At 37.4% G+C, this 10170-nt stretch overlaps 1 protein-coding gene across 1 annotated transcript; it reads right to left on the bottom strand.

Moving 5' to 3' along the window:
- Positions 1-5911: 5911 nt before the first annotated feature.
- LOC101401890 (olfactory receptor 12D2-like) lies at positions 5912-6859 on the bottom strand. Its single transcript, XM_004441716.2, has one exon. It carries the CDS (start codon positions 6836-6838, stop codon positions 5912-5914), a length of 927 nt encoding a protein of 308 aa, XP_004441773.1. The 5' UTR covers positions 6839-6859.
- Between the last annotated feature and the right edge of the window lie 3311 nt (positions 6860-10170).

Here is a 10170-nt window from a genome sequence, read left to right as displayed (position 1 = left end):
AAATGTGTTTCTGCTTAAAGACATGTTATTTAATATATTTTGTTCATTCATTAACATTGAGCTCACAGCCAACAGCATTATAACTCATGACTGAACAAAGCTGATCTAACACATGCATTTTCCATGTAAAGCACGTCAGCCCTTTTGCACTTGGGAATCATAGACAGCACTTCAGCACTACACACGGCAATCATTTGAAACAGTGAAATCACATACACAAAAAACCCAAATTGTGAAAAACGTGGCCCTAAATATGTGATGAAAAGGACGCCTGTTGTTTTGGAGAGGATGTGGAGAAAAGGGAACACTCATACACTGCTGGTGGGGATGCAAACTGGTGCAGCCACTATGGAAAACAGTTTGGAGATTTCTCAAAAAATTAATAATAGAACTACCATATGATCCAGATATTCCACTGCTGGGTATTTACCCAACCATCATGAAAATATGAATGTGTAAAGATATATGCACCCCTATATTCATTGCAACATTATTCACAATAGCCAAGAATTGGAAACAACCTAAGTGCCCATCAAGGGACAAATGGATAAAGAAGATGTGGTATATATACACAATGGAATACTACTCAGCCATAAATAAGATGAAATCTTGCCATTTGCAACAACATGGATGGGCCTTGTGGGTATTATGCTAAGCGAAATAAGTCAGAGGGACAAAATCAAATACTGTGTGATCTCGCTCATAAATAGAAGATAAAGACAACAGCAACAACAATAAACACCTACATACAGAGATTAGATTGGTGGTTACCAAAGAGAATAGGGAGAGGGAGGAGGGCAAAAGGGGTGATTTGCACACGTGTATAGTGATAGATGGTAATTAGTCTTTGGGTGGTGAACATGATGCAATCTACCCAGAAACTGAAACATAATGATGTACACCTGAAATTTATATAATGTTATAAACCAACATTACCTCAATGAAAAAAAAAAAAGAACAGGGGCTGGCCCAGTGCTGTAGTTGTTAAGATCGTGCACTCTGTTTTGGCGGCCTGGAGATTGCTGGTTTGGATCCTAGGCGTGGACCTACACACGCTTATCAAGCCATGCTGTGGCAGGCATCCCACATATAAAGTAGAGGAAGATGGGCATGGATGTTAGCCCAGGGCCAGTCTTCCTCAGCAAAAAGAGGAGGATTGGCAATAGATGTTAGCTCAGGGTTAATCTTTCTCACCAAAAAAAAAAAAAAAAGGGACACGTTTACAGAGTGAGAGCTGAAACAAGAGGGCAGAGGTTCATTTTTTTGAACCTCAGGTGAGAACACACCCATCACATGCCTCAAATTTTTTTGCCATCTACACAGGCTCAGGCCATGCATGACCAGGAAAGTGCTATAAGTACTGAATTTAGGGTTACAAATTTCAGGGTGTAGGTCATTTCACAAATGCTGAATGCACACATAGTGAGGATTGACTCTCTTATAATCTTCTCTACAGTTGTGATCTTTGGTGCTTTTCTTCCACCTGACATTGTTTAATGCCATTTCATTTTCAGAAAGCCAAGCATAATGAATCAAATGACCATTTTTATTCATTTATTCATCCATTCATGCATTTCTATTCATTCTTTCTCTAACGGTTTACGAAACAGCTACACTGTACTTGGGAAACAAAGATAAATAAGATATACTACCCATCTTGGATATTCTTTACTTCTAGCTTGTAGTCTAGTGAAGAAAAACGGTAAAATGGCAGGACTCTGTAACTCTCTCATAGAAACCGCAAAAAGCCATGATTTATCTTGGTAAAGTCTTGCTGGATATAATACCATTTTTTCCATGTGAAAATGAATTGGTAATTCTCAAGAAGCTTTCAAAGATATGCAATAAAACAATATTTCCAGTTAGGTTCATGAGATACTGTTGTTAAAGACTCCTTGGATGTAAGCTGCCTAAGATGTCAGGGTAGAGTGTGGGGAACTAATAATCATATAATGTTACTGGGCTCTGGCTTGTGAAATATCCTTACAACTTGGGGGACACGTGGGAATGTGTGCTTTCTTTTCCAAGTTGAATTACTGATGAAAAGTGGGGTGTATATGTGACCAAACCCATAGTGATATAAATGGTTACCAACTTGAGCTTGAAGTTAGCCCCTCTGAAATGTGCCTTAGTCAATTCTGGGAATTTTCAAGCCATGTCCAAGAATGAGCTTCTGTGGCTCTTTCTCTCCACTGTCTTCATCATCCCTTCGTGATCCTGCTCTGGGAGAAAGCTGATTGTTTACGTAGCATCCTGTGTAGAGATTGACATCGCTTTCCATTCCCTAGATGTGGGTAAGGTGACTGCTCTCCTCTGTAATTGCTTTTCAAGAGCCAGGGAACTGACCACCCTGTAATTCTCCTCAGTGCAACTTAAATCAAATTGTAGCTTATAGGAGAATCTACTGTAGAGTTATTTTAATGGGAGTAAATATAATGCAGATAATTATTTGCTATTATGTTGTTAGTAAATTATGGCTTTGCATAAAATTCTCAGAGTTGTGGAGTAAGATTCTTTGTTGAAACCTCAGAAAGATAAAAGCGAATCCTAGAATAGCTTCTAAAAATCATAAGCTCAGGCTTCCTAGACCCTCTATGCTGGAGCAGAAAGCCCCTAAGAATCTTAAGGACATGCTTTATAGACACTTTCATTTTTTTTCTCATTTAACAAGATTTTTATTGAATTATTATTTCTACATATTTTCATACACTTTCAGCTTTTGCCAATATATAACAGCAATTTTTATTTAAAAAAAATTTATTGCTACTAATGGCTTTTGATGGAATGATACCAAGCCTAATAGGGATCACATATGTTTTTCAACTCCTCTGGATGAAGCTTGTTTATATAGCCAAACAAGAGACTGGAAAGTAAAAGTAGTGATTTCACTTCTTTTAAAAAATCTTCATTTTATTTTATTTTATTTTTTAATTTTATTGTGAATTTTTTGTGTACATTATCATTTGTCAGTCACCATGTAAATGCATCCCTTCACCCCTTGTGCCCATCCCCCAGCCCCCTTGCCCCTGGTAACCACCAAACTGTTCTATCTGTCTGTGTGTTGGTTTATCTTCCACATATGAGTGAAATCATGTAGTGTTTGTCTTTCTCTTTCTGGTTTATTTCGCTTAACATAATATAGACACTTGCAAACAGATGAAACTGTTTCTAGGAATTTTAAGGGTATCATGACGTAATAATTGTGATTTTTAGCCCTACCCAGAGAGATGCCTGCCTCATAGAGTTTTGTGGGTATGGTATTTGTCTAACTGAGTAAAATTCATTAAGAATCATAAGACCCTAAAATATTTTGAAAAGAATTTAATTAGCATCATCATTTTCCATTTCATCGTCTTGCGCTGTAGGGGACAGAGTTAGAAACATGTCCCCAACTGGATTTCACAACTGTTACATCCTGTTATGTGCCTCCTGTTTTCACTTTTGAAATGGTATTTTCTATTACGGTCATCCTATACTATCTTGCCACTAAGTGTTGAGTGTGTGATGGGCAGATAACTTGACTCTTTAGTTCAAAGTTCTTCAGATCAAAAGAGCCATACTTGAGGAACCATACCCAAGAAGCCCTATCTGTGCTTTGATGTAATTTAGATGAAATGACTTAGACTTTGAACTGATGCTATTAAGAGATGAGATTTAAGGATCATATGGAGGGAGAGTAAGTGTATTTTGTATGTGACGACAAGTAAACCATTAGTAATCAGAGTTGGGACTGTGGTAAATTAAGGGTGTTTGAAAAATCTTTGACACTCTTTCCAATGAGAGGTAGGGATTATTTCCTCTCTCTGTGAAGCCTGGTTGGTTTGTAACTGTTTTGACCAGTAGAGTATGGTAAAAATGATGTTAATACTGGTCCGTGGGTTTGTCTGTGAGATGATTGGTAGCTTTTGCCTTGGTCTGTTGGCCCCCATGTAAAAAAGTCTACCTTGAGGCACCACTGCTGAAAGCACTTGATAGCCACATGGAGAAACTGAAGAAAGAAAGAAATATATATAGAGATTTTGTCTGCTCTCAGCTATTCCATGCCCAGCAGTTCAAGTCTTCCCAGCTGAGGCCCAAGATAATATTGAGCAGAGTCAACTCTTCCATGCTGTGTTTATCCCAATTTCTGACCCACAGAATAATGCAATTTAATTAAATAGGTGTTTTAAGCTTCCAGTTTTGGGATGCTAATGGGGTATAAAGCAAAAAATAAGCAGAATTCACATGCTCCTCTATAGTTCACAGTGTCAGTGCAGCTTGGATTATGTAAAAAAGAGTGATCAACAGAAATGCTGGTCTGAGATAGTTTAGGGTAGAAGACACCTTCTTCACACACATATTCTTTTATAAACAAAACTAGACTTGAGGGACAAAAGAAGGCAGAGTTGGAAGATGCAAGAAGCGTGAGAGTGAGATCAGGACCGCCTTGTTTGGGTTTACAAGAGTGAATGCAGAGACTGAAAATTCAGTCTATGAACTCAAAATATACTTTCATAGTCTTGTCTGTCTGTACCTCTGAATAGTTATAAATGCTGACACTCACCATCCTTAGGCCCAGTAACCATTTCTAGGAACTTAGAAACTATACAACACAGTACCTCTTGTCTATTAACTCCAAAAATACCTCAGCAATTATGATTTAATAGCTTTTACTTAACATGAGTTTGGTGAGAAGTAAGAAAAACAAGACAAAACTGTCATGAATTCTTCACATTTCAGTGATATTACATGGTATTATATCATATTATAGTCTGTGAAAAAAAGTATAGAAGTAGGAAAACAAAACAAAAAAAATACTAAAAGTTTTGGCACTCGTCATTTTCCATGATCAAAGACATTTTCCATGAGGGGAAAATAACATACTAATCAGCTACAAAGGGATTCCTGAGATTTTTTTCAATCTGTCTCCTCTTTTAATAATATGTTACAGTAATCCGTGACAGTTTGTCCAGTTGACTTATAAAACATCTATATGGAGATAGAGGTTCTAATATTCTTTAGATAAACCATTGGTTATTTTATGTTTGTTAATTAATTATCACAATATTATTTGGTTTAATTACTTACTTCCCTCCCTGGTTTTAGAAAAAGAAATCGTGTCATACCGTTTAAAAATTTCCTTTAACTCATATAAGAGTTAGCATTTACTTTTCCAATTGATTAACCATAGCCATAATTCAAGTCTTTAATATGTAATAGCAGAGGCCGGCCCTGTGGCTTAGCGGTTAAGTGTGCGCGCTCTGCTACTGGCGGCCCAGGTTCCTATCCTGGACGCGCACCGATGCACCGCTTCTCTGGCCATGCTGAGGAGGCATCCCACATACAGCAACTAGAAGGATGTGCAACTAGGACATACAACTATCTACTGGGGCTTTGGGGAAAAAAAGGAATAGGATTGGCAATAGATGTTATCTCAGAACCGGTCTTCCTCAGCAAAAAGAGGAGGATTGGCATGGATGTTAGCTCGGGGCTGATCTTCCTCACACGCACACACACATATATATAATAGCATAATAATTCTATTGCTTGCATTAAAATATGTTAACTTAGGTAAACAGGCCCAGGTATACACCAACTACCCAATACATGGGCAACATAAGAATGTTTCTATATCTTATTTCATTCAAAAACACATAAGAATACATAAATTAATTGTATCAACTGATATTCCAAAAACAAATTTAACATTAGGATCCTGTGGCTAGCGTCCCATTTGTTCAAGCTTCCATAGGAATGCATTGTTTAGCACAAATGGACTGGACTTTCCATTTATTTTTTCTATATTAAGTTCTTTCTGTTATACGTATTGTAAACAATGTGAGAACAATTGAGAAGCAGTACAATTTCACACCTCAACTTTCTCATTGCCTTTTTATTTATGTCTCAGAAGAGTGCTCTAGATTTCTTCAAGTTAGAGCCTCATTCTGATCACTCTACTCAAGGCTCCCCTTACTTCCTTATTCCTCAAAGTATAGATCACTGGATTTAGCACAGGAGTGATCACACTGTACATGATGGCAATGACCCGGTCCTGGTCCATGGAGCTATGTGAGGCAGGACGAATGTAAATAAAGACAACAGAAGCATAGAAAAGAATAACTACCATGAAGTGGGAGGCACAAGTAGATAATGCTGTGTGAAGCATGCTGCAAGAACTAGTCTTGCAGAAGAGGTGGGTGATAATGTAGAAATAGGAGAGAAGCGTTAAAAAGAATGGACCCATGCCAATGATCCCTGTAACAGTATTGAGCAGCCACTGGTTGTGCTCAATGTTCCCACAGGCCAACTCCAGCAATGGCTTAACATCACAGAAAAAGTGATGGATAAGGTTGGAACCACAGAAGTTCAGGCGAGAGGTCATTATGGAGTGCAGCAGGGCATGGAAAAAACCAATGATCCAGATAGTGACAGCCATCTGGGTACAGAGCTGATGATTCATGATAAGAGGGTAATGAAGTGGTTTGCAGATAGCCACAAAGCGGTCAAAGGCCATTACAGCCAACAACATGGCCTCCGTGCTGCCCAGAAAGTGGAAGAAGTGAAGCTGGGTTATGCATCCCAAGAAAGAAATTACTTTGTGCGTAGAGAGGAAGTTCTCCAGCATCTTTGGCAGTGTCACTGTGGAGTAGCAGATATCTAGACATGACAGATTGCCCAGGAAGAAATACATAGGTGAATGGAGTCTTGGATCAGAGATGACAACCATCAGGATGGCTCCATTCCCAGCCACATTGAGAAAATAAATTGTGAGGAAAACCACAAAGAGAAAAGGTTGCAGTACTTGGATGTCTGTTACTCCCAGGAGGAGAAATTCAGTAACTGATGTTTGATTCAGCATCACTTAAAAGGAAAGACAAAATAACAAATGAAGAGAGATGGCTCTCTCTGATGGCAATCAGAGTCTTTCAGTCTAGGATTTTCCTACTTAGATAGCAGTGTTTTGAGGGAGAGCATTGCTGTTTTATATAGTCACAACCTCAGAGGTTATAAGTATTTGGACCATTAAGCTATTAAATCTTAATGTTACATGTTGGTTATGGACTGTGACTTAACCACTGTTTTCATTATTAAATTTATCATTAATATTTTTCCTTCTTCCAGGCTTGTTGCCAGCCTATTATCTTCTTTGACTGTGAACATCTACCCTCTGATACAAGTTTCCTTTCAGCTTCCTAAGTCAGCTCTAAAAGGGGCAAGTTTTAAGTACTCCAGCACACTGCTATCTCTTGACCTGCTAAGAAACCACTTGAAGGGGTTTTACCTAAGAAAAATAGAGAAGGAGAGAATAATAAGAACTTCTATAAGAAATCTGATAGAGGTGCAGACATTGGAGTGCTTCCTATAGAAGGGGAGTCATTCAAAGGTTGGAAAATCCCTGAGGTGAGAAGAAAAAGATTTGATGTGACTAGCATAAAAAAGTGATTTAACTAGGGAACACTTCTAGGGAGCCCATGAGATTTTAGGCTTTATAACCGGAGGAAATTTTGAGAAATTATCTAACCTCGACTACACCTCCGTGAAAGGCTAGTTTGAAGAAATTCGGAGTAGCCATTTTTGATAGTCATGTATATGTTTTATATTGTTTAAATTTACCTCTCCTGTTTAATATACAAACGCTATATCAAATATGATTTATGGTTCTCTGTCTCACAAAACAAAATTGTATCGAAAATTAATTTGGGGAAATTTTTTTTCCTAATATTTAAAGAAAATTAGCTGTCAGATTTGTCTGTACTAAATGATTTATTTTACTGCATTTTCAACATTTAGAGATTGCACATTTACTTTGGAGAATATCTAGAGAACCAGGCATGTTGAATTGCGAATGAGATACAGCAATAAAAATGTAGGAAGTAAAGAGCCTTCATAATTCACAAACACAATGAGGAAGCCATCATAAGACATGGAAACCATCGCTCAATCCTGAGTATTAAACTTTAATACTAGCAAACAGACAAAAAATATGGGCATACCTGTTTCCTATTTCATTCTCTTACCTGACTGAGTGTTCAAATTCACAGCTAAGAAAGCTTTTCAGGTTTACATTCCCCTTGAATATAAATAGTAGAAAAGTATTTGAAGTGATAGTTCATATTGGCATTGTAGCATGAGCTCTTCATCTTCAAAAACCTCTTCCTCTCTTTTTGAAATTCTGCCTGCCTTTTATGAGACACAAATCACTAGACATGCAAATCTTGAGAGAGCGTGTCCCCTGGGTCTGAGAAGGATTGCTGCAAGGGTAAATAGGATACATTTCCATACCTGCAATCTGAGAGAATTCCCCTTGGAGAAATCCTATCTTGAGTTTCATTTTTTTTTCATTGGTCCTATTTTCTTTCCTTTACTATGTTTCTTCCTTAGTTTCAGAGCCATGGACAGCATAGAGTCAATGGTCTCAGATGTTTTCCAAGTTAAATGATCTTTTATTTCTTGAGACAGAGGTATGGATGCACATTCTCATCATGGGGACTTCCCTGGAAAAACTCTGGGCATAAGATGAGAAGAAATTTGTCAATGACAGTTAAGGAATGGGGGCCAGTCACATGCCATTGATCTGTACAGAAAATGATTATCTTTAATATTCTATTCATTTATTACTGTGGTTCTGTGGAAAACAAAGAAAGAGGAATAGAGAGATGTAGTATTGCTTTTGTTCTTTCTAAATCTGACTCTTCACTGTTGGTAATAATACCAAATTGTTTTCTTTCTTTCTTTTTTATTTTGTGAGGAAGATTAGCTCTGAGCTAACATCCGATGACAATTCTCCTCTTTATTCTGAGGAAGATTGGCCTTGGGCTAACATCCATGCCGATCTTCTTCTACTTTTTTTTTTATATGGGATGCCGCCACAGCATGGCTTGACAAGCAGTGCATCGGTGCATGCCTGGGATCCCAACCTGCGAACCCCGGGCTGCCAAAGTAGAGTGTGCACACTTAACTGCTATGCCACCAGGCCACCCCCTAAATTGTTTTCTTTAATTTTGGAGTCCCAAAGCTCACATTTCTCTCTGAGAGAATGAGGCTAGTCTCTCCAATGTGTATCCTTGCTTCTTGCTGTAACCTTTAGGGAAAAATATTCTGTCTGCTTCATCCAAGGAATATCAATACACGATCTGACATATATTCAAGCTTTCTAATAACAGTAATAAATGCCAGGTAGTTTGTCCATCTTTCAATTGAGGTCCATTCTTGTTGTTTTGAAGGATTATATATTCATTGCATTAATAATTCCTTGTTATATAATATGTTATGAATGGATTAGAAATAAGTAACATTTATTGTGTGCTCATTGTATGTGTTATTGTTCTGTGGTTTCTTTTGCACTTGTTAGCTCATTTAATTCTTTCAAACACTCAGTGAAGGAAGTACTAAAATCATTCCTACTTTACTGTGAGAAAACTGAGGCTCAAAGGAGTTAAGTAATTTTGCTATTTTCCCCCCAAATTTAGTGAGGAATAATTGACAAATATAGTATTATATACTTAAAGTGTGGAATGTGGTAATTTGATTTACATCCACATTGTGAAATGATTACCACCATCTAAATAACTATCACATCCGTTGACTCACATGGTTGACTCGTTCTTTTCTAAGTGTGGTGAGAATGCTTAGGATCTACTCTTAGCAACTTTCACATATTCAATATCGTACTATTAACTATGGTCACCATTAAATTTACCTGTTTTGCAATAAATTATGAAAGTAGAATTCAAACTGAGGCTCTCTAGTTCTAGAGATAACTGCAACGTGGTCTCCATTCTTTCAAAATGTCACTTATCTGAATTTTATTTACAGTTTCTCAGTTTGTGTAGCAATCCATCATTTTGATGAAGTCATGACCAGCGATTTTTCTCTCTCTTTTGTCTCTCTGAGCTCTAGTTTATAAATTATTTTTCTCCTCAAGTCAAAACAAAATTCTTTTAAATAGTCTTTTACTACAAGGTAAGCTTCATGGGTATGTGACCTATGCAGTCCCACAGGGTCCATTCTTAGTAAGGTCTCTTGCTTGATTTAATGCTTTGCTTTCAACTTCTTGAAATTCTTAATAATTTTTGAACAAGAGACCTTTCTTTTTAATTTTTCCCTGAGCTCCACCAATTATGTAACTGGTCCTGTTTATTAGAGTTAGAGTTTTATATTTGCTATTTAGAACTAAGTTTACACGCTGTG

The sequence above is a fragment of the Ceratotherium simum genome, chromosome 13 (assembly GCF_057802395.1).
Source record: "Ceratotherium simum simum isolate JZ-2026a chromosome 13, ASM5780239v1, whole genome shotgun sequence".
In the NCBI taxonomy this organism is placed as follows: domain Eukaryota; kingdom Metazoa; phylum Chordata; class Mammalia; order Perissodactyla; family Rhinocerotidae; genus Ceratotherium; species Ceratotherium simum.
This window is presented reverse-complemented; position numbering and strand designations above follow the sequence as displayed.

Bases quoted from the DNA above. Each gene is read 5' to 3' on its own strand.
- LOC101401890 (XM_004441716.2), bottom strand. From the start codon at position 6,838: ATGCTGAATCAAACATCAGTTACTGAATTTCTCCTCCTGGGAGTAACA.